Genomic DNA, 26,440 nt, shown 5'->3' on the forward strand with positions numbered 1-26,440 from the left:
ATTCTTAGTTATACAAATAAGTATATTTATTTTATTATATATAATTATTTGTTAATTTGATACATAAATTATTGAAGGTATGAACACATTATTTAATTATTTAATAATCTTCTGTTGTTGTTGTTGTTTTAAATACAATTATTTAGTTAATTAGGCATCATTTTATTTGTTAATTTGATATATAATTTATTGTAAGAACTCATTATTTAATGATTTAATGATTTTTAATTATTTTATTTGTTCATTTGATACATAATTTATTGTAGGTAATAACTTATTATTTCTAGTTATTGAAATATGTATATTTATTTTATTATATATAATTATTTGTTAATATGATACATAGTTTATAGTAGGTAATAACTTATTATTTCTAGTTATTCAAATATGTATATTTATTTTATTATATATAATTATTTGTTAATTTGATACATACGTTATTGTAGGTAAGAACTCGTTATTTAAATATTCAAAAAAATATATAATTATTTTTTACTAATTTATTTTGTTAATTTAATATATAAATTATTGTAGGTAATGACTCATTATTTCTAGTTATACAAATATGTATATTTATTTTATTTTATTATATATATATATATATATATATATATATATATATAATAATTTGTTAATTTGATACATAATTTATTGTAGGTAAGAACACATTATTTAATTATTTAATAATGTTCTGTTGTTGTTTTAAATAAAATTATTTAGTAAATAAGGCATAATTTTATTAGTTATTTGATATATGATTTATTGTAAGAACTCATTATTTAATTACTTACTGATTTTTTATTATTTTATTAAATTAAATTATTTAATTAATAATGCATAGTTTTATTTGTTAATTTGACAACACATTTGAACATCACACATGCAAAATGCATTAGAAGCAAATAGTGTACAAATACACCCCTCCCATACATCACTTCTGCACCTTTTAAAGGCGGAGTCCACGATGTTTGAAAAACGCGTTGGAAAAGGAGACGGGCCGACTACCAAAACACACTTATAGCAAATCAAATCAAATCAAATGCCGGGTTGTGTATGTGTGGGGCGGGTCTATCAACAGAAGGTCCAGATTCTATTGGGGTAGGGGCGTGTTTGTTTGGGTGATTTCAAATATCAACACTGGCTTTCAAACATCGTGGACTCCGCCTTTAAAGTCACATATATATAAGTTGATATTGTTTATTGATAAATGCCTGATTTTTTTTCAAGAGCTCATTTGAACAGTCCATACAGAAAGTGACAACTGTGCTGCTCCGTGTGCTTCTCCAATACAAATACCAATTCCAACATCCTAAGATTTTGACAAATGACTCGACAATGTCCAGAATTTAGGAGCAACTTCAATATTGCCCCTGAAAGACTCAAATGTCAGGAAGAAAGCTTACGCAGATTCATTCAAAACCACAGAAAATGTTGATTCAAAGAGCAGAACAGAAGAGAAGCCTGCAAATTACTTGTACAAATGGGCATGATGAATGCAAATTGCCTCCCTCCAGCCCATTTCCCCTGGGATGCCCCCGGCCGAAATAATGAGCAGCACATGGATTGGAGTCTGAGTTTTATGATCCCGCGAGTGGAGACATTACTGACATACGCCCGTTAGTCTGAGAGCCAATGAATAGACACACTCTTAGGAATGGAAAATAACACCGTAAGCCCTGAGAGTGATGTGTATTCACCAAGCGTACACGTGGGCATAGACATATTCTGGCATTTGTAAACAGAAGCCTGAAAAGATTGTAGGAATTGATGTTTTTAAGATGTAAGTGGGATCAATATTGCCCACCGTGTTTTCTGGGAGAGGGACTTTCTACAGGGAGAAAAATATTGTAAACTTTTTTAAGTTAACATGCATAAAAAAAATATATATATAATGCATCTTTAATAAAATATCCGAAGAGCGAAGATGTCAATTGTTCAAAGTTGGCCACTATGATATTTGTTTTTTTGTTTTACATAGCATAATGTTTTTTTTTTTCATCCATGTTACCAAAAATTGGGACGACATAGTACACTGTAAAAAAAGCATCATGAAGTAAAAACAACATGTCAATTCAACCTACTATTTTAGGTTTTGACCTCTGATAAGTTGACATAACTTAAAAAAACAAGTTGAAATGGTTTAACTTATATTTTTTGTGTTACTTTAACTTAACAATTTATGTTGATTTGACAAAAATGCTGCATTTTGTTTAAAAACTGTAAGGAATGTGGGGGACGGGGTTGGGTTCACCAGGTTGAGTAAAGAATTTCAATGTATATAAAACAAAAAAACACACTGAAAAATAGCATTACAAAAACACTTTGGGCCCAGGTAGGCCAAAGCTGCCGGGACAAAACATTCGACAACTACTTACAATCTTAGAAAAAAGGTACAACCATTGTCAGTAAGACGGCACCATTTTGGTATGTACTTCTGTACCAATGTAAACCTTTGAGGTACCAATATGCACCTTTAGATGCAAAAGTGTACTTTTTGAAAAGGTACCGCTGCAGTGACAACTTTTGTATCTTCTTATACCTTTTTTCTAAGAGTGTACAAGACACGAAAGAACCAGTGAGATTCAACTCATTTGTTTTTGCCCCTATTTTTCATGAGCTATTCATAAATATATAAGACATTTATATATTGTTCACAAATTTGTCTAAATCTGTGTAAGTGAGCACTTCTCATTTGCCGAGGTAATCCATCCACCTCAGAGGTGTGGTAAATAAAATGCTGATTAGACAGCGTGATTATTGCACAGGTGTGCCTTAGGCTGGCCACTCTAAAATGTGCAATTTAACATTCAATTCATGGACAATAGCTCTGGTGGACATTCCTGCAGTCAGCGTGCCAATTGCACACTCCCTCAAAACTGGCGACATCTGTTGCATTGTGCTGTGTAATAAAAATTGCACATTTTAGAGTGGCCTTTTATTGTGGCCAGCCTAAGGCACACCTGTGTTGTCTAATCAGCATCTTGATATGCCACACCTCTGAGGTGGATGGATAATCTTGGCAAAGGAGTAGTGCTCACTACACAGCCTAGTCCACACGGACATGGGTATTTTTATAACCGTGACTTTTTAACGCGGTTCATACGTTCGTCCACATCAAAACGCAGTATCTGAAAATGAACATTTTTGAAAACCCATGCCAGGGTGAGGATTTTAAGAAACGCTGGTTGCAGTGTTGTCGCGTAGACAGTAAACTGGGGGTTTTGCCTTGCAACGTCAGAGTGTGCGCCGTTATCCACTGTGTTTGACGTCAGATTGTGCACAGTTTACTGCTTTGTTGACGATTCTTTGCAATGGCGGACGTAGCCCAAACCTCCTCTTTCCTCTTTTTGCGCGTCATGTTGTTATCCTACCGGAACCGGTAATAACTTTTTGTTAGGCTTCTGATTGGCCAAGGTGGCTTTACAATTTGGGTTATCGTCGCCTGCTGGTGTGGCATGCTCTTGACAGTGCTTGATGGTGTGTTTTTGCTTTATCATGTGGACGGAGTTCTCTTTTAAACTGAGCATGTGTGGACGGGAAATTTTTGGAGGAAAAACTCCGCTTAAAAAATACCTGTGTCCGTGTGGACAGATTTGTGAACAATATTTGAGAGAAATAAGCCTTTTGTGTACATAGAAAAAGTCTTATGCAGAGTTCCTACCAGACGCGGTAGAGGCAGCAAGCGCGAGTGATATACATGTTAAGTCAAGGTAAAGACGCGATTAGGCATCCTGCGCGGTATTAAGCGCAGTGCGAATGGCGCGTTCCGCGCGAATTGAGCATTGCCGCCGGAAACCCGCAGGTTGAAAAATCTGAACTTTAACCCATTAACCAATCAGGACCTTGCTGTAGTAGTGAAGTGATTGCAGGAAGCGAGCGGAGTCTCAGCGGAGTCGCAGAAGCCCCTCCCTTGACGCTAATTTCCGTGTGAATGTCTCGAATGACTAGAATTTCACGCGCAAATGAACTGAGTAAACTCAAATGTTCAAGCTTCCAACTACGCACGAATAGCATGTTTTTGCCGCCTCTACCGCGGTTGGTGTGAATGCACCATTAGATCTTTGAGTTCAGCTCATGAAAAATGGGGGCAAAACCAAAAGTGTTGCATTTATAATTTTGGTCAGTGTACATCTGTCATGGCATGTAGGTGAATAAATTATGACAAAACTATTTCTATTCCTTAGATTTTTATGAATTAATATACAGTATACTGCATATGACAAAATCACATTTTTTAAATAAGCTTTATGTGTTCAGTTTTTTCATGATTGTGTCCTTCTATGGTCAGTTTTTTATTCAGGTTGACTACTGCCAATCCTACATGGTAGTATACTATATTGTCTTTTGTTTATTTATTAAATCTTTTTATGGGTATATTCATGGTGAAAACTGGTTAATCCATACACACATTGGGGAGGAGCAATTTGGCATCTCCAATTTACCTAACCTGCATATTTTTGGCCTATGGGAGGACACTAGAGTAGTGTAATCTAGTGTAATGCCATGTTGACAGAGAGAGAACATGCAAATTCAGAAACAGAAAGACCACCTGACATGAACAAGGCTTGAACCAGGACCTTCTTGCTGTGAGGCAACAGTGCTACCCATCGAGCCACTGTGCAGTATAATAGTGGGTAGTAACTATTAAGACAAACCACAAAACTGGTCTCAAATTGTTTAAGGTATCATCTATTAAAACATCCATTAAACATCCTAACTACAACTGAAGAACTCTGAATTACATGCTTGTATTAAATTCTACTCTCGCCAGACATTTCAACGGCAGAAATCTACAGACAGCTTTAGAAAAACGTTATTGTACACTAGACCAACAGGAGCCTTGTTTTGCTACAGTAGATTAGCGATCGTAAATGACGCAGCGCAGCACAAATCCCATAGTAGAGACTCAGCATCCTGAAAAACCTGTTGACTTTACACACCATTTCTCTCCAATTAGCCAAATCTTTCACCCAAACCGCACGGACAGGAGCTATTAAGCATGGGATAGGCATACATCAAACACGTCAAACTTTTCACAATGTAACATACTGTTGAGGTTAACTGTACAAGTCTAGGATAAAGGGAAGGGAAGATACCCACGAATCAGCAGATAAGCCATCCGAAGTTTTAACATAACACAGCTAAACATAGATGCATTTACAATAAATGCATTTTCTTGCAAAATCTCACTTTCAGTTTTAAGTAGCTTAAAGGTGCATTGTGTAACTTTTAGGAGGACCTCTTGACAGAAATGCAATATAATATACACACCTATATATCAGTGGTGTATAAAGACATTACATAATGAACTGTATTGTTTTTATTAACTTAGAATGATAAGTTTTAATGTACATTCATCACCTTACAATGATGTCACCATTTTGTGGCGCCATGTTTCTACAGTAGCCCTAAACGGACACACTGCTCAACAGAGCGTGCTTCGTCACTACGATGACATGTTCGTCCTGTGGCGGCTACCGTAGCTTCTCTATGCTTTTCGAAAAGGGAGAGGCGAGCTGTGAACTGAGCCTTTGATTGCAATTCACAATCTCACCACTAGATGTGCTAAAATGGACACATTGGTCCTTTAAAGGTCCCGTTCTTTCTGTGTTTTTGAAGCTTTCATTGTGTTTACAGTGCGCAATATAACATGTGTTCATGTTTTGTGGGTTTTCACTGTCCTCAAAACGGGCTAATGTCTTTCTTGTTCTTTGAAGTCCCTCCTTTAAAAATACGTATCGAGTTCTGATTGTGTAGTTTTTTAGTGTGTTGTGCTGGCGACTGATATATTCCTGTGGGCGGAGTTTAGTCAAAATATATCGCCTGGCAGTGAACTTTGAGCTTTTTCATTTTACAGGTATTATTTATGCTCTAACAGCAACATTACACACTAACTAAAGTTGGATAAATGGGATCAGGAAGAATGGGACCTTTAAGTATGATCAACCAATTACAAAGCAAGAAATTATATAATTACATCCAGAGGTGTATAATACTTAAGTATTTTAGTTACATTTTCCAAGCATCTATGCTTTAGTGTTTGTCTTAGGAAAAAATTTACTTTTCTTTACTAAAAAATGTTCACTACATTCTAAAGCATAGAATCATACTGTGTATTCATTATATATTGCATATTAAAATTGATTTAATGCCTAATTACATAAAAAATTGTGTACTTTTACTTTCTTGAGTAAAAGTACGAAAAAAATTTTTACTTCAGTAAAAGTACAAAAAATTACTAGATGTTTAATGTACTTAAATATTAAATATAAACCAAAAACTTGAAATTATGAAATGTAGTGGAGTAAAAATTATGATAATATGTTTTGGAATGTTTGTTTTCCAAAGAAAAACACTAATAAAATACGAATAATTGAAAATTTACTTTTATGTAGAAAGTAAAAATACTTAAGTACTATACAACTCTGATTACATCCCACTTGTCCGGGTTATATTTGCACTGTATTTTTGTCTTGTTTTCAGTAAAAATATTTACAAATTCTTAAATTAAGATGCTTTTTCTTGATGAGCAAAACGACCCAAGAAAATAATTCTAGGTTAAATTTAAGTGATTTTGTGCATAAAACAAGCAAAAAAAAAAACTTCTCCAAAGGGGTAAGCAAAAAAAATATTGAACATTTTTCTTAAACACTAAATTCAAGAAAAAAAATGCTTACCCCATTGGCAGATTATTTTGCTTGTTTTATGCACAAAATCACTTAAATTTGATATTTTTGGTCTAAAAACTAGACTTATTTTCTAAAGTCGTTTTGCTCATCAAGAAAAAGCATCTTAATTTAAGAATTTTTAGATATTTTTACTGAAAACAAAACAAAAATACTAAGAATTTTTTTTTCTTGAAAATCATTTTTTGCAGTGTAAGACGCATTTTGACCCAAAAGCAAAAAATGCTAAATAAAATATAATTTAATCCCATTGTTCACAATAGTGACAGTAAAAAAGGTTTACATGTATAAAGCCCTAAAAAAATACTAAAATGTTGTAAAAAACACAATTTTCCTATAATAAAAAAGATTATTTCGAGTGGTAACTAATTCTACATCTGTATATTTTTGTCTCTTGGAAAAAATTGGAATTAAATGGGTTAAAATTTAAACAATATTTAGTATTAAATACAATTCAATAACTCAAATATTTTATATAATTAATTATTAGGGCCCGAGCACACCGGGGTGTGAGGACCCTATTGTTCTTCAAGGAGTTATTAGGCCCCGAGCACCGAGGAGCAGGCCAGAATGGCCTGCACCGAAAGGTGCAAAGCTCTATTGTTTTTGCTCGAATTTATTATTTTTAGGGCCCGAGCACCGAGGAGCAGGCCAGAATGGCCTGCACCGAAAGGTGCGAAGCCCTATTGTTTTTCTTAGGATTTATTATTATTTTTTTTTTTTTATTATTATTTTTATTTTTTTTAACACTTTTGGGCATTTTGGGTGCCTAAACATACTCGAAAACTCTTGAAATTTGGCACGGACGTCAAAGTCGTCCGTCATTGCGAACGGGCAAAGGCTGGAACATGGGCGTGGCACAGGGGCTCTGTAGCGCCCCCTGTAATGCAGAAAAAAACATTGGTGCACAGATCGGGCAAACATGTACGCACATGTACGAGAGTTGGTACGCATATAGATCTCATCGACCCGAACAACTTTCGCCCTCTAACATTTTAGCTCCGCCCAACAGGAAGTCTGCCATTTTGGATTGTTTAAAAAATGCATGCGGTAAACTTTTAAATACTCCTTCTAGGGGATTCATGGGATTGACACCAAACGTGGTGACCATGATGTCAAGACAGTGTACTTGCTAAATTGCGAAGGGATTTTTGATATCTCGAACGGTTCTGCCATGGCGAGGTGACAAAGTCATGGCGAATTTAAAGAAACAGGAAGTGTCTAATATCTAAGCCAAAAAATGTCTTATTGTGATGCCACGCGGGGTGCTTGTTTGTCTGATGATTCCGATCGCATCGATGTGCCTATTGTGACTCCCGGGTATAGCGCCACCACCAGGCGCCAGGAAGTGTGTCAGTCATGAACTTTTAAATACTTCTCCTAGGGAATTCATACGATTGACACCAAACGTGGTGAAGATGATGCTGAGACATTGGACTTGCTAAATTGCGAAGGGATTTTTGATATCTCGAACGGTGTTGCCATGGCGAGGCGACAAATTTATGGCGAATTCAGAGAAACAGGAAGTGTCTAATATCTAAAGCAAAAAATGTCTTATTGGGATGAAACGCAGTGTGTATGTTCGGCCAAGGATTCCGATCGCATCGATGTGCCTATTGTGAGTCTCGGGTATAGCGCCACCACCAGGCGCCAGGAAGTGTGACAGTCACAAAAGGTGGATTTTTGGACAGTTGCATGCGGTGAACTTTTAAATACTCCTCCTAGGATTTTCATGCGATTGACACCAAAAGTGGTCAACATGATGTTGAGGCATTGTAGATGATAAATTGCGAAGGGATTTTTGATATCTCGAATGCTGCTCCCATGGTAACACATCAAACTTTACTTTCATTTTCAGGCATATTTAAGCACTTGGCATGCACTTTGGGTGCCTTAACATTCTCGAAAACACCGGGAATTTGGCACAGACCTCAAAGTCATCGGCCATTAGGACCGGGCAAATGCTGGAACACGGGCGTGGCAGTAGGGCTCTGTAGCACCCCCTGTAATGCAAAAAAATATATTGGTGCACAAATTGGGCAAACATGTACGCACATGTACGAGAGTTGGTACGTATATAGATCCCATCGACCCGAACAACTTTCCCAATCAAACCTATTAGCTCCGCCCAACAGGAAGTCGGCCATTTTGGATAATTTCAAAAATGCATACGGTGAACTTTTGAATACTCCTTCTAGGGAATTCATGGGATTGACACCAAACGTGGTGATCATGATGCCAAGACATTGTACTTGCTAAATTGCGAAGGGATTTTTGATATCTCGAACGGTTCTGCCATGGCGAGCCGACAAATTTATGGCGAAATCAGAGAAACAGGAAGGGTCTAATATCTAAGGCAAAAAATGTCTTACTGTAATGACACGCGGGGTGTTTGTTCGTCTGAAGATTCCGATCGCATCGATGTGCCTATTGTGACTCCCGGGTATAGCGCCACCACCAGGCGCCAGGAAGTGTGTCAGTCACAAAGCTGGATTTTTTTGAAAGTTCCATGCAATGTTCTTTTAAATACTCCTTCTAGGATTTTCATATGATTGACACCAAAAGTGGTCACCATGATGCCGAGACATTGTAGATAATAAATTGCGAAGGGATTTTTGATATCTCAAACGGTATTCCCATGGCAACGCGTCAAACTTTACTTTCATTTTAAAGGCATGTTTAAGCCTTTCAGTTTTATACAGTTAACTTTTAAATACTCCTTCTAGGATTTTCATGCGATTGACACGAGAAGTGGTCAACATGATGCCGAGACGTTGTAGATGATAAATTGCGAAGGGATTTTTGATATCTCGGACGCTGTTTCCATGGCAACGCGTCAAACTTTACTTTAATTTCAGGCATGTTTAAGGCTCTTGGCGTGCTTAGTTGAACTTTATATTTGGCACACACATCAGAGTTTTCGGCTGTTAAGTGTTGACAAAAAGGTCAGACATAGGCGTGTCTCTTAAGTGGCTCACTAGTGCCCCTGTTTGTCTAAAATGTGGGGTTTCTTTTACCTACAGTCCCCAAATGCCTGAAAAACAACATTAAATAGCCCACTGATATTTTACCCACTTGATGCCCTTTCCCACCGTGCATCGTTTTCTCGGACGCACCGTGTAGCGGTAAAAAAACGTGCGAGGGCCCGCCATTGCTGCTTGCAGCTATATTTTTTTTTATTTTTATTTTTATTTTTTTTAACACTTTTGGGCATTTTGGGTGCCTTAACATACTCGAAAACTCTTGAAATTTGGCACAGACGTTAGAGTCGTTCGTCATTGCGAACAGACAAAGGCTGGAACACGGGCGTGGCACGGGGGCTCTGTAGCGCCCCCTGTAATGCAAAAACAAACAGTAGTGCACAGATCAGGCAAACATGTACGCACATTTACGAAAGTTGGTACACATATAGATCTCATCGACCCGAACAACTTTCGCCCTCTAACATTTTAGCTCCGCCCAACAGGAAGTCCGCCATTTTGGATTGTTTAAAAAATGCATGCGGTGAACTTTTAAATACTCCTCCTAGAGGATGAATGCGATTGACACCAAAAGTGGTGATCATGATGTCAAGACATTGGACTTGCTAAATTGCGAAGGGATTTTTGATATCTCGAACGGTTCCGCCATGGCGAGGCGACGAATTCATGGCGAATTCAGAGAAACAGGAAGTGTCTAATATCTGAGGCAAAAAATATCTTATTGTGATGCCATGCGGGATGTTTGTTCGTCTAAAGATTCCGATCGCATCGATGTGCCTATTGTGACTCCCGGGTATAGCGCCACCACCAGGCGCCAGGAAGTGTGTCAGTCACAAAGGTGATTTTTTTCACAGTTCCATGCGATGTTCTTTTAAATACTCCTTCTAGGATTTTCATGCGATTGTTAACAAAAGTGGTCAACATGATGCCGAGACATTGTAGATGATAAATTGCGAAGGAATTTTTGACATCTCGAACGCTGTTCCCATGGCAATGCGTCAAACTTTACTTTTATTTCAGGCTTATTTAAGGCTCTTGGCGTGCTTAGATTAACTTTAAATTTGGCACACACATCAGAGTTGTCGGCTGTTAAGTGTTGACAAAAACGTCAGATAAAGGCGTGTCTATTTAGTGGCTCACTAGCGCCCCCGTTTATCTAAAATGTTGGGTTTCATTTACCTACAGTCCCTTAATGGGTAGTCCCCCGATATTTACCCACTTGATGCACTTGCCCACCGTGCATCGTTTTCTCGGAGGCACCGTGTAGCGGTAAATAAACGTGCGAGGGCCCGCCATCGCTGCTTGCAGCTATATTTATTATTATTAGGGCCCGAGCACCGAGGAGCAGGCCAGAATGGCCTGCACCGTAGGTGCGAAGCCCTATTGTTTTTGCTCGGATTTATTATTTTTTTTTTTTTTATTTTTTTTTTACGTTTCGGGGCAATTTGGGGGCCTTAACATACTCAAAAACTCTTGAAAATTGGCAGAGATGTCAGAGTCGTCGGCCATTAGGACCCGGCAAAGGCTGGAACTCGGGCGTGGCAAGGGAGCTCTGTAGCGCCCCCTGTAATGCAAAAACAAACATTGGGGCACAGATCGGGCAAAAATGTACGCACATGTACGAGAGTTGGTACGCATATAGATCTCATCGACCCGAACAACTTTCACCCTCTAACATTTTAGCTCCGCCCAACAGGAAGTCGGCTATTTTGGATTGTTTAAAAAATGCATACGGTGAACTTTTAAATACTCCTCCCAGGTGATTCATGGGATTGACACCAAACGTGGTGATCATGATGTCGAGACATTGGACTTGCTAAATTGCGAAGGGATTTTTGATATCTCGAACGGTTCTGCCATGGCGAGGCGACAAAGTTGTGGCGAAATCAGAGAAACAGGAAGTGTCTAATATCTAAGGCAAAAAATGTCTTATTGTAATGACACGCGGGGTGTTTGTTCGTCTGATGATTCCGATCGCATCGATGTGCCTATTGTGACTCCCGGGTATAGCGCCACCACCAGGCGCCAGGAAGTGTGTCAGTCACAAAGCTGGATTTTTTTGAAAGTTCCATGCAATGTTCTTTTAAATACTCCTTCTAGGATTTTCATGCGATTGACACCAAAAGTGGTCAACATGATGCCGAGACATTGTAGATCATAAATTGCGAAGGGATTTTTGATATCTCAAACGCTGTTCCCATGGCAACGCGTCAAACTTTACTTTCATTTTAAAGGCATATTTAAGCCTTTCAGTTTCATGCATTTAACTTTTAAATACTCCTTCTAGGATTTTCATGCGATTGACACGAGAAGTGGTCAACATGATACCGAGACATTGTAGATGATAAATTGCGAAGGGATTTTTGATATCTCAAACGCTGTTCCCATGGCAACCTGTCAAACTTTACTTTCATTTTTACGGCATATTTAAACCTTACTGTTGCATGCGGTAAACTTTTAAATACTTCTCCTGAGGAAATAATATGATTGACACGAGAAGTGGTCAACATGATGCCGAGACATTGTAGATAATAAATTGCGGAGGAATTTTTGACATCTCGAACGCTGTTCCCATGGCAACACGTCAAACTTTACTTTAATTTCAGGCATGTTTAAGGCTCTTGGCTGGCTTAGTTGAACTTTAAATTTGGCACACACATCAGAGTTTTCGGCTGTAAAGTGTTGACAAAAAGGTCAGATAAAGGCGTGTCTATTTGGTGGCTAACTAGCGCCCCCGTTTGTCTAAAATATGGGGTTTCTTTTACCTACTGTACCTAAATGGGTCAGTAGCAACATGAAATAGTCCACTGATATTTACCCACTTGATGCACATGCCCACCGTGCATCGTTTTCTCGAAGGCACCGTGTAGCGGTAAAATAACGTGCGAGGGCCCGCCATCGCTGCTTGCAGCTATATTTATTTTTTTCTTTTTCTTCTCCGACTTCAGCGGGACTTTAGAGGGCCTAAACATACTCGAAAACTCATGAAATTTTGCACAGATGTCAAGAGTGATGAAAATTTACATGTGGTGTAGGCTTTAGAATTAGGCGTGGGAAAATGGCTCTATAGCGCCACCTACAAATTTTCAACGAAGCAGCCCTCGGACTGTGTTTGACGTACAATTACGAAATTCGGTACGCTTCTGTAGCATGACAAGACCTACAAAAAAGTCTCTTGGAGCGAAGCCGTAAACCAAACAGGAAGTCAGCTATTCTGAGTTATTTTTGTGATTTGGGCGCAGTTTTTGTCATTTCCAGGCGTCATACTTTAACTAACTCCTCCTACAGTTTTCGTCGGATCGTCTTCATATTTGGTGAGTGTCATCTTAAGGCCTTTGTGATGCTAAATTGCGAAGGATTTGACTCTACGTAAAAATTTGTGTCAGTTCTGGCCCGACAAATTTTGATGTTTTCCAATGAAACAGGAAGTTGCTGGAACTCATGCATACAATGTCCGATCTGTCCCAAATTTCACATGATTGCTAAGAGTCCTGACCTGAACACATCTACATAACAATTTTCATTTATAGCCATAGCACCACCAGCTGGCAACCTGAAGGAACATGTTTTAGCGCCACTTTCAAATATTGAAAGAAGCAGCTCTTGGACTGTGTTTAACTTACATGTACGAATTTCGGTATGCTCATGTATTATTACAAGCCCTACAAAAAAGTCTCTTGGAGCAACGCCCTAAACCAAACAGGAAGTCAGCTATTTTGAATTATTTCTCAGATTTTGGCTCAGTTTTTCTCATTTCCAGCAGTCATACTTTAACTAACTCCTCCTACAGTTTTCGTTGCATCATCATCATATTTGGCGAGTCTCATCTTAAGGCCTTTGTGATGCTAAATTGCAAAGGATTTGATTCTATATTAAAATTTGTGTCTGTTTCGGCCAGCCAAAGTTTAATGTTTCGCTATGAAACGGGTTGCTGGAACTCAGGCATACAGTGTCCGATCTGTCCCAAACTTCACATGATTGCTAAGAGTCCTGACCTGAACACATCTACATGTCAATAGTCACTTATGGTTATAGCGCCACCAGCTGGCAACAGGAAGTGACATGTTTACAATGATTATGCAATGTCTGATCTGTCCCAAACTTCACATGATTAATAAGAGTCCTGGACTGAACACATCTACATGTCAATAGTCACTTATGGTTATAGCGCCACCAGCTGGCAACAGGAAGTGACATGTTTACACTGATTATGCAATGTACGATCTTTCCATAACTTCAAATGATTAATAAGAGTCCTGGACTGAACACATCTACTTGTCAATAGTCACTTATGGTTATAGCGCCACCAGCTGGCAACAGGAAGTGACATGTTTACAATGATTATGCAATGTCTGATCTGTCCCAAACTTCACATGATTAATAAGAGTCCTGGACTGAACACATCTACATTTCAATAGTCACTTATGGTTATAGCGCCACCAGCTGGCAACAGGAAGTGACATGTTTACACTGATTATGCAATGTCTGATCTTTCCCTAACTTCACATGATTAATATAGTCCTGGACTGAACACATCTACATGTCAATAGTCACCAGTGTTGGGCAAGTTACTGAAAATTAGTAATTAGTTACAGTTACTAGTTACTTCTTTTAAAAGTAACTGAATTACTGTACCAGTTACTGTATATCAAAAGTAATTAGTTACTTAGAAAAGTAACTTTTAAGTTACTTTTATGTCTGCTTTTTAAATGTAAATATGAACAGTACTGAACAGTCAAACAATAAAATGATATGGATGGGCTATTTTACACGTAAGACTCTAATATATCACATACTGTAGGAGCCTATTTTGCTTTAGATTCAACCTTTGAATATTTTTGTTAGAAATTATATTAATATGTAAACTTAGTTTATTTATGTATATCATTTAGACCATTTAGACAAATATTCTGCATATTTACAAAAATATATAATGTATTAAAATTGTGTAGTGTCTCTTTAAAAACTTGGAGACAATTGTGTCAACATGTCATATTTTCTAAAATAAATTATAATTTTTCTGATTTCATATTTATTTTAATAAGTTAGAAACGTCTCCGCTGTGTCCTGCTGACAGGCGCGATTGCGCGTGCAGCAGATGAGGCAAACTATGGGTCTTCCGAAGGTTAGACCGTCTCATTTCAGTTCTCTTCGCAAACTTCTGAGCGCCTTGAAAGGCAGAGTGTTCACCTTTTATCGCATGCTTTGTAGGGTGCAGCCCTTGCATTGGAACACAGGGACTGCGCTCTTTGGTCATATATTGTTTGGTTTCTGTTGGATTTAAATGATACACAGGATTAAAGGAAGATATTTAATCAGAAAACGGAGTAGGCTACGTGGATTGTTTTGTCGGACGGACACAGAGCAAGTGGATTGTTTTGTCAGACAGACACAGAGCGAGTGGATTGTTTGTTCGGATACAGAGAGACTGAAACTAAAACTAAAAGCGAGCTCACACATACTATGGAGTTTTAACACGGGTGTACAGTGCAGTGTGAATATTTTTGTGGAAACAACAATCGCGGATCGTTCTCTTCCATGAAGCCGATGTAAACATCTAAGAATATATGAACATTTCTTAGATTTATTACCTTTGTGGACTACAAATGCAAGTTGATGTCATACTGCGATTGCTTGGTGAAGATAATTTACAAACATGAGAACGGATGGATTATGACTTTTTTTAAACAAAGGTATGTTGTCCCGTTTAGATTTTTTAATGTTCATTCTATATGCACTGTCAGCTATGATGAAGTGTAATTAATCAGTGCGCCGCCAACTACGGTCCTGCGACGTCAGATATGTCTTCTCTATTTTTTACAAAATAGAGCAACGCGAGTAACGAACTCATTTAAATTTCAGTAATTGTAATTGCGTTACTTGATTAAAAAAAAATACTTCGTTACATGCTCGTTACTGCTAAAAGTAGTGGAGTTACAGTTACAGTTACTTTGTAACGCGTTACTCCCATCACTGATAGTCACTTATGATGCCAATAGTCAGTTATGGTCATAGCGCCACCAGCTGGTAACAGGAAGTAACATGTTTACAATGATAATGCAATGTCGGATTTGTCCCAAACTTCACATGATTGATAAGAGTCCTGACACATCTACGTGCCAATATTTACATGTAGTCACTCATACTCACACACACTCGCTCACTCTCTCTCTCTCTCTCTCTCTCTCTCTCTCATGCTATCTTACACGATGCTACCTCGCTGTCATTTGTAATTAGCAACAGGAAATGTGGCACATTATACTACACTTTTAAATGGTTCATCTATGTTTACATGCTTAAATGCCTATTTACTACTGTTCCCTTTAATTCTTATGCCACGGCGTGGCGGTGTCAGGTGTGCGAGGGCCCTTCTATCACTGCTTGCAGTTTTAATTTTAATTATAATTTTATAAAATAAATACTCAAGTGCACCTCCAATAATAATTTACAACTTGACTTTATGGTACATGATATCATTATTTTATTACATTGCAATTGGTTCCATTTTGAGATTTCATTACGAGGTAAAATACTAGCCCAACAACTTCTTGACAGGTTTTGCCAGATTTGCTCTTATCTTCTCTAACCTTTGACAGGGCATTCCAGGGTGAGGTTGGCACCAACGCGGATATCGACAGGACCTCCGACCACAACCTTCCGACTGCTGCTGTTCAGATCTGAAGAGTTTCCACGTGAGACGGCAATCGTGGGATGTTCTGTAAAAAAACTTGCTTAAATCATGATGTCACACAAAAAAACAAGCGGTAGAATGAAAAAGTGTGCCTCTCACCAGCCAATAGAACTTGTGATGTCTCTGAATCTGAACCCAAGTGGTTGGTGGCTGTGCATTTGTAGATGCCTACATCTTTAGTACCAGGGCCCGAGATGTGGACTTCTTCACTGCCGTCCCATGAAATCCTGGGGGAACAGAGACACAATAAGCTTTAGATTTGACTTAAGATTTCCCATACCAATGACAAGTTCACTAAAACAGATCATATCTGGGTTTAAACAATGACTGGATGAAACCAAAACAGCTGCTGGTCCTATCAATAAAAAACACATTAGGGCTTATCTGTCACATCACATCAGCTCATTTCCTCTATATCAATCCATTCGTCTATTTTGGGTTCCTTCCTCACCCCATCTCCTTAAGCAATCAGTAACTTCCAAAAAGTGAATGAGAGGTAGTGTGATGGCCCCACAGATGTTTATGTACCTAATTAAATTCTGTTTATTGTGCTGAGACTATTCGACGTGTCTTTGTGGCTCCTCTGGGAGTCGATCTGACACTTAAGAAACTCCATCGGGTCTCCAGAGCGGAAAAAGATTGATCTTATAACAGATATCACTTTTCCAACTGGTGATGGGACTTGTGAATTTCTCATGCACTTTACATGAAGACCACCAATTGTCTGACTCACATTGGCTGCAAACGTAAAACGTTTAAAATGAATCGCTAATTAGGTTCCAATACATTTAGGATGCTACCTTAGAAAGTGGTTGTCTATGTAGACAGGAAGGCAACAGAGTAGACTTTGGAGTGATTAAGACAAGATTTACAGAATAAATGAAATAATATTATCCCTACACTTTCCCACCCAAACCCACAAAATGTTCATTGTATCCAGTCCAGCATACATCTCATGAAAGCCCACTCATTCAGAGCAATGAAATAAAAACTCCAGCTGAGTCATGTCGAATGTTCATACTCATCTAAAAGATATCATCTAAAGTGTGATGACACGTCTGGATCCACTTCATGACAATGGCAGCTTTGTTTCCGCAATCACAATCCTACAGTTCACACGGCACGTATCAGATTTTTTTTTTGCATGAGGTCTTTGGAAAAAATGTGATGTGGTCCAGAGTAAAATCGTACAATTCATTAGGGACAACAGTGCATAAGTGCATTAAAAATAAAAGTAACAAACTCTCATAAAAATACTTCTGACTGTGGTGTGGCTTGGTGGTTACAAATATAGGCCTAAACCCCAAACGGTGTGATTCATGAGCCCACCACTGTGCCCGTGAGCAAGACACTTACAGTAAAGCCTGCATGAAAAATGTATTTGCTGCGTTGATGATTTCCAATACAAACAGATAGTTGGGACGAGACCCTTTTATGTGTTTGTGTTCTGGGCAATTGCTAAGCATTGCTACACTGTAAAAATTCCTTGTTGCACTTACATTTTTCAGTTTAATCAGTCTGATCTCATGAGAAGTCGTACATATTTTACAAGCTGACTAATTTGTATAAATTCATACGAAGGGGATTGTGCAAAAATGCACGATTATCGTAAAAATAAGAATTACAATTAATGTCTATTTTCTACTTTCATCAAAATGAAGTTGAAATAATTTAATTTAATTCAACTTAATTTTTATAATTTATAGGAACTCCTTAAGGGCGATTTATAGTCGTGCGTAAGCTCTACGGCATAGGTTATCCGTAGCCTGTGCGTAGCTCTGCGTAGCCTGATGTGCACCGCGCAAACAGCGCGTCAGTTCTATGCGGACCGCAAGCGCTGTGAGTTGTCCACCAGAACCCCTCCCGTCATAGGTATTTCCGCTTGCGACGGTGAAAACAAAGATGAGCCAAGTTGGGGAGTGATGTAACTCAAACTGCATCGAAAGTCGCTGTTTATTTTCTTCCATCATTGCTGGTCTTCTCAAATCATACACAACAAGGTGCTGTTTCTTCTTCGTTTGTGGGTTAACTTGCCAAGCTTCTTCTTCTCTGACGGTCGTGCTGCTACTGTGGTTACACGCGTGGATACTGCCTACCAGCGGTTTGCGCATGTGTTTGCACGTCGACGCGGAGGATGACGCAAAAGTATAAATGAAAACCGACGTGGAACCTACGCTGTCGCAGCTACGCCGTAGGACCTACGCACGACTATAACAAGCCCTTTACTAGTCAAGAAAGTCGAAATTAATTGTAAATTCAAGTTGATTAAACTTAAAAATGTACATTGTATATGGATGCAATAAGTATGTTCATATTGACCAGTTGACCGAAGGTCAGAATTTATGACTGATTAGCATTATCAGTAAAAAGAAAAAAATATTTGTTAAAGCTCACATAACACACGCAGTTTCTGCATTTCTGATGTTAATTTGGAGTATCTATAGAGTAGTATTACATACTTTATATCTCCGAAGAGTCTTTAGTTTAATCAGATTTATAAAAGAAAGATTAGCTTTACTAATTCTTTCCGATAACGTACGAAAAAATGAAGAAGGAGGAGTTACTACCGCGGGTGGAGCGAGTACGAGTCATGCAACACTATACAACACTGTTTTAACTTATGATTCACTACATGTTCGTGTCATTTATATAATATGCACGCGCATATTTCCAAAATAAGACAGAAGTCTTACTTACAGCGTGCAACTCGTGACCCGGTTGGGAAAATCCAGCACATCAAACACACACGCAAAACTCCACTGCTACCCCGGATAATAAACTATATCCATTGTTTCAATAAGGCTGACTTTCTTCTCCTTACATCCAAAAACACACTTCATCTTTCGTGCCATTGATGAGTTTTGAAATTAAACAAAGCTGTGTCGCGTGATAAGATGTTTGTAAGTTCTAGCGTCTCCCGCTGATTGACGGGTGGGCGGGGTTTTCTGTGGGAAGTGCCCATATAAAGAAGTGATACGTATAGAAAACCCCTGAAACGTCAGCTTGACCCGTAATAGAAAAAAACTTTCCGAAACTTGTACGAACCCTGGCGAAGTGCATTCGGCACAGAAATACTCTGTAACACGCCCAGATGCTTTTTTGACACTTTGCCTACGTTTAGCATGAGGAAACAACTCTATAACGGAATAAAATTGAACCACCCCTTTAACGCATGGTGCGTATCGATTGGTGCCTACAGACATTTTGCCACTTTCTATCCTTAATTTGTGATTGGCTTGTACATGGCGCGTACCGGTAATCAAAAGAATAATTTGTATATGAAATCATTTGTACTGCAATCATGTGTCCATGCTTGAATATGGTTTGGAAGCTGCACGAAGACGCGTATGTGTGTGCCAGATGACGTTGTCCAGTCTTGAATGCGACTGTAAAAATATGGACATAGTTTCCTTGAAGTCACCCATAGGTTTGTGGAGTTCTTTTTTGAAGCCAAAAGTTGGCGGAACCTGCCGTCGCCATCCTGGCAGTGCGTCAACGAGTATCCCTCGGAAAACCAAAAATGGGTAAAGAGGTGGGGCGTGGGTGAAGCTGAGGTGGCTAGTTACTCAAACCAAGGCCACCTAGCTTGACAGTAGTAAGAGCAGTTGCAGTTCACCGTCACTCAAGTGGCCACGCCCTTAATTATGCCGAACTTTAAGTCTTTATATAATTTAAACGGATGAGTTACAAAAATATTTTATCCCATTAAGACGCATTTCAACTGCACACGACATAAAGACACGTTTGTCGGATTGTCGACCCCCTAACCGCAGTCGTAATGAAGTTTCAGTTTAATCATAACATGGGAAAAAAGCTCATTCCAGCGCTAATTCGGCATTATTTCAACAAGTGGAATAAATAAATGAACGCAAATGAATGAAATATTACACAGCTCTGCATATATGAAAAAAAGTGTGTGAGGTGAAAATGATTACTGTATTTTCCGGACGATAAGTCGCTTCGGAGTATAAGTCGCATCGTTCAAAAATGCGTCATTAAGATGAAATAACATATATTGCCAATAATTTTTTTTGGAAGAGAGCTCTTAACGAGAGAGCTCTTAACGTGGGTTCACACCAGGCGTCAAATTCGTGTCTACTGCATCTAGTTTGCTGCTTGAACATTTGCGTGTGAAATTCCAGTCATCGAGACATTCACGCGGAAATTTGCGTCATGGGAGGGGCTTCTGCGACTCCATTCGCTTCCTGTAATCATGTCTATACTAGAGCAAGCTCCTGATTGGTTAACACGGCGCGTTTTTCCGCCAAAGTTCAAATTTTTCTACCTGCGCGTTTCCCGCGGCAATGCTCAATTTGCGCCATTCGCGCGAACTAGACGCGCAAATAAGGTAGAATCGCATCTACTGCGCTGCGCTAGACTCCTCATTCGCGCCGCGAGACCTCCAGACGCGCATCAACGCATCTTTACATTGACAAACATAACTGTTTGACTTTCATTAATTGTTACATGTGAAGTATTCACAACATATGTGACTAAAATTGCACTTTGTGTTTTCTTTTTTATATTTTAAAGATAAATAGGCTAAACAGCCTTTCCATTGTATATACAGACGTAACTGTCGGGATAAAAATAGTTGTAATATGCTTATGATTTGTGAATGTAATACTCAGTTAACTTGATGACGTATGCAGTTTGCATATGCGACTTTCGGAGGCTGCAGCCTTCAGATTGAGTAAACGGCCAAAGATGAATGGTTGACTAGCCCTGATGTAATGTTTCGTAACATTTGATAATCTGGTTTAAATCCTGGTTCTGTTTCTGCTGTTTACATGTTCAAATGAAATAAAACGTTTGTATTGTTTTTACTGGGTCACAGACAACCGTCAACTGTATTTTTTTACTCAATACAAATTTAAAATTAAAATCTTATCAGTTAACGGTTAATGTTCGGTTAACAAGCTGTGAATTTTGGTCGAAAAAATTACTGAAACGAACATCCCTAAAATGCAAGGGTGTGGTGAGTGGTTACTTTCCAAACCTAATGGGTGATTCTCAAGAAAACTTGGTTTTAAAAATGTCAAGCATGAAAATGTAAAAATTGCTTAAATTTACTTTTTTTCCCACCAGACATTGAAAAACAAAGTCTGGAGTAAATGGGAACATTAATTTAAAAACTTTTACTTATCATTTAACACTTTTTGTAACATAATTTAAAAAAATAGTCCTAAAAAATCTCATTACCGCAACAGTCAGAAAACATCAACACTGACATATTTGCAAAATGACATGACAAACCTGAAAGAACATAATTTGGAGATTCTGCACATGCATTTAAAAAGTATTCAAAGTATTATGCTTCTATTAATTAAATTAACATTTAATAAGCATCTGTTGCGGTAATGATAATCAAAATGTCAGGTAAGCATTCTGACAAGACAATATTTCAAATTAACTGTAAAAAATTATCTTACCTGGTAGCCATCTTGAAGTAACTGGTTCATGTGCTTGGTCACTCAAAATCAAACTTTATTAAAATTCTGTATGTGTGCTTAAACTGTTGAGAACATCAGGCATGGACACATCATTTTCCTAATTTTTCTTCATTATTATTATACATGAATATTCAGTAAATATTTTTTCTGTCATCTAAAGTAGTCTAGCAAAACATTCATTTATTTATTTTTCTTAATATTTTTGTGTTAATTTGATTAAATTACAACATAACGCATGTTCAAACACAGCCGGACACATTGCGGTAATGAGAATTTCAGCAGAAAATGAGATAAAATTTACAATTATAAATTCTTATGTTGAAATCACACATTGTGCAAGGTAGAACACAGTATTGTGTTAATTCTGATGCTTTTTAATTTTACTATATTACACATTTTAAAGCTAAAATCATTAGTGCCATGGTGTTTCAATGGTTTCGTGAGAATCACCCTAATATGTATGTTTCCTGGGTATCAAACCCATGACCTTTACATTTAAAAAAACTATTTTCTACCAATTGAGCTACAGTATAACAGTAACATTATACCTTCCCTCAACAATCACATGTTTTGAATCATTCAGATCCATGGCAAGTTAGAATACTAAGTTTAATACTAAAGGTTAAGAGTAAATATGAGCAAGCACTTCTACAAATATAATCTTAATCTCATCAGCTCATAACATCAATCAAATCATTTTTGTTTTGAGCCAGAACTCTCTCTCTCTCTCTTTGTGTGTGTGTGCCATATATTCGGTTCACAGCCACAGGACTAAGGCAACATCACCTTATTAGCACCTGATTTAGTGGATCGCTGTTGTGCCAAGACACATTTGTATGGAAGAGCATTCGAAGGTGAAGCTTCACACGGCTTCAGATCCTGTCAACGTCAATCACCCCGCCTGTGTTTTGCCTCATATCTGGCCAAAAATAAGAAGCGCAATGTAAGCGCCACAGCAGTAGGAGATAGGAGATATATGACTGTGTTGGTGTTATTGGCAGCTGTAGTTTCTTTAGAGAGGTTGCCGTACAAGTTGGATGTAGGAATCGGGTTGAAGCTACAGTAAGGAAAGATGATGTATTCTCAATACTTGCAATGAGTAAAGAATAACGGATGACATCATTTAATAGTAAATATTAGCCTGTGGGAATGGAATGCATTCACTCTGGGTCGGCATTGGGATGTGACGTCATATTTGGTTTTGGAGTCGAATAGACAGAATGGCTGTGATGGCAGAGTTAAGGTGCTACAGCTGAGTAACACAGCACACACAGAGACAACTGACAAACAGAGAATGGGAGGCAAATGATTTGGCAATTTTAATGCAATTCTGTGGTTAAAATAACTTAAAAATAATAAATAAATACTAGGATTACAGATGGACTATGTGGGATCCAAAAAAATGAAAGACAACAATTGTAATGGATGAAAATGAGACAGTTCACCTCTGGTGAACTTTTTTTTTTAGAGATTCTTATTATTGCATGTATTAAATTCTAGTTCTGTCAAAGCTTGAGAAATATGCCACTAAAAATCATGTGTTCTGATTGGCTGCTGTATTTTTATAATTTGCAGTAGTGAGTTCTGATTGGCTGTTGTGTTTTTTGATTTGGAGTTGTGAGTTTAATTTGCTTTTGTGATTTCTTCAATGCAAAACATGACTTTTACTTAGTATTTTTGTCTTGTTTTCAGTAAAATATAAAAAAATTCTTAAAATAAAACAAAAAATATAAAATTTAAGCAAATTTGTCCTTAAAACAAGCAAAAAATAAAATAAAATAAAAAATAAACCTGCCAATGGAATAAGAAAAATGGGTAACACTTTATATTACGACCCGCAAAGTACCGCGTAATTAAACCGAATTTACAACGTACCTATTTGTAACAACAGGGTACCTCTGCAGTACGTACTTGTAGGTATAAGGGAATAATATTTTAAGATTATTTAAATTATTTATACTCTAAGTCAGTGGTTCTCAAACTTTTTCCACGTGCGGCCCCCCTTGTGTACGGTGCCCCCCCCAAAGAAAATTAATGACAAAAACTGTTCTAAAATGTAACATTTTATTTAAACAAAACATATTTAGTTATACAAAGTAGTGCTGTTGGTTAGTAGCCTTATTTTTTAGGTTTAATTACACAGAATTCATGATAAATGAATGTATTTTATAAAATGTCATAAAACTGGGACCCCCCTGGCATCATCTCGCGGCCCCCCTGGGGGCCCCGGACCCCAGTTTGAGAACCACTGCTCTAAGTATTTTATAACTACAGGGTACCTATTGTAATATTACGTGGTATGTAGGGGTGTAACGATTCATCGTGCAAATGCGCGTTTTCTCAATGAATGAATTTGAATGAATTACGGTGAAATCCAGGCACATCCGAACACCAGGGGGCGCTCCCGTGCAGAAATTCCCTTTGTGCCACACAAGAAGTAGCATTACAAACGCTTTTCCAGGAAATGTCTACACATGAATATTTATACGCTGTTCTTCAAATTGTTTCAGGTATTTTCATGATAATAAAGAATATTTTGAATGATTTTGTCTAACGACTCCGACTCATAATGATTTTAGATTGATAAGGACTTCCTACTGACCAAATGCCGTAATACAGGCACAAGCTGTGCATAAAACAAAGAATCGCAGCCTTGCGATTCAGAATCGATTTTAGACAGGCATTTTTAATGAGGACCGCGATTGAATCGTGATTGAATCGTTACATCCCTAGTGGTATGTATGTCAAGTCTATGGGGAAATTATGTATTCATTTTTTATGATTTTCTTGTGAATTTTTCATATTGACAACTGAATGTTGTATACAGTCGATGTCTACAAGCCACATCGGCAAAAAAAAAATAACAGCACATCACTTTTATTTTAGTAGCCTATACTTGCTTTTAATAACAAAAGTCCAGCTGATTTAATGTGGTTATCTTATTTTTAAGGTAAGTACAATAAAAATAGCAACTTATTCCCTATTTACCAGGAAACTCTAACATTTGCGGACATATTTGAAGTGGAGTGACTCTGAAACTCTTTTATTTTAAATTACACAATAATGACCACAAAGCAGCATGCTATTTGTTTATTTTTAATAGGTGTTATCATCGGTAGAATAAAACTTTGCAACATGTGTAAACACAAGTATTTTAGCCAAATATAATTTATGCAATGGCAAACCAGAATGAAACAACAGCAGATGGGTATCCAGCTCGCGCTAAAGCAAAAAACGACTACATGCGTAGGCTACTGCGCAGGTGTAGAGCGCGCACCCGTCTGCAGGAGGTTTGCTAGAACGCGATCCTGAGGTGAAATTTCTTTAAGAGGTTTTAAAAACTTTCTACACTGTGGAGTACGGCTGCGATGTGAGCAGGATCCGCATGCTGGATAAGGTGACTGGTTTTGTTAATACATGACTAACACATTTCAAACAATGCTTTTTCAAGAAAGCTAACGGAAGCAGCAAGTAAGCTAGCACATAAGTTAGCCTAAAGTTAATAACTGGCTCAAAAAACTCAGTTTCTGTCAAGGCAGAGTGAAGAAACATTTACTGAAGGCTTTCATTTATATTTTTTATAAAGCATTTGTGAGACGACATCAACTCAACATCCGAGTGGACAAGAACACCAACAGAGGAAGCCAAGCCGCAAAAACAACGAAAAATTGTCATGACTTTTATTTGAAATAAAAGTTTTGTGTTAATAAAAATTAAGTGTTGGCGTAATTATAGTGTTGTAAAGAGCACCACTTTAGTTTACAGCCCGCAAATATAAGATTTACCTAGTAAATACACAGTACATGGGGTAACAAGCACCACTTTAATTTACAGTCTATACCGAAATATAAGTGATGTGCTGTTATATTTGCCGACGTGGCTCGTAGACATCGACTGTATACAATACACTTTCATCAGGTAAGTAGCAAATATGAAAAAAAAACTATAACAAAAAAAATTCATAGACCATATTACCCATAGAGGTAAGTCATACATACCACGTAATATTACAATAGGTACCCTGTAGTTATGAAATACTTAGAGAATAAATAATTTATAATTTTCCATATATTCTTACCCCCTTATTACCCCAAACTTAAAATATTGTTCCTGTAGAGGTACTCTGTTGTTACAAATAGGTATGCTGTAAATTCTGTGTAATTGCGCGGTACATTGCGTGTTGTAATATAAAGCGTTACAAAAAAATTTCTTAAATTAAGTGTATATGAAAAAAGTAAACTTATTTCAAGAAAATTATGAAAAAAATTGCTGATTCTTTGCTTGTTTTAAGCACAAAATCACTTAAATTTGATATTTTTGGTCTAAAAACTAGACTTATTTTCTTGGGTCGTTTTGCTTATCAAGAAAAAAGCATCTTAATTTAAGAATTTTTAGATATTTTTACTAAAAAACAAGACAAAAATGCTAAGAAATTTTTTCTAGAAAATCATTTTTTGCAGTGCATAGATAAGAAGAAACGTTTTTTCCTTTTTGTTAGTTTTTTTGTTTATTGTTTGTTTGAATGTTCTTTCATATCTGTACACTTCAAAAAATGATTTTCAAGAAAAAGATTTCTTAGTATTTTTGTCTTGTTTTCAGTAAAAATATCTAAAAATTCTTAAATTAAGA

The 26,440-nt window shown here is 37.5% G+C and overlaps 1 protein-coding gene across 1 annotated transcript in view; it reads right to left on the bottom strand.

Moving 5' to 3' along the window:
• adamtsl3 (ADAMTS-like 3) overlaps positions 1 to 26,440 on the bottom strand; it is a 246,130-nt gene that overhangs the window by 41,955 nt on the left and 177,735 nt on the right. Inside the window, exons 22-23 of the mRNA XM_073859643.1 lie at positions 16,458 to 16,585; positions 16,255 to 16,383 (exon numbers count right to left, since the gene is read on the bottom strand). Coding sequence (XP_073715744.1) covers positions 16,255 to 16,383; positions 16,458 to 16,585 — 257 coding nt within the window. The remainder of the gene's footprint in view (positions 1 to 16,254; positions 16,384 to 16,457; positions 16,586 to 26,440) is intronic.

This window comes from Misgurnus anguillicaudatus, chromosome 21 (genome assembly GCF_027580225.2).
Source record: "Misgurnus anguillicaudatus chromosome 21, ASM2758022v2, whole genome shotgun sequence".
Classification (NCBI taxonomy): Eukaryota; Metazoa; Chordata; class Actinopteri; order Cypriniformes; family Cobitidae; genus Misgurnus; species Misgurnus anguillicaudatus.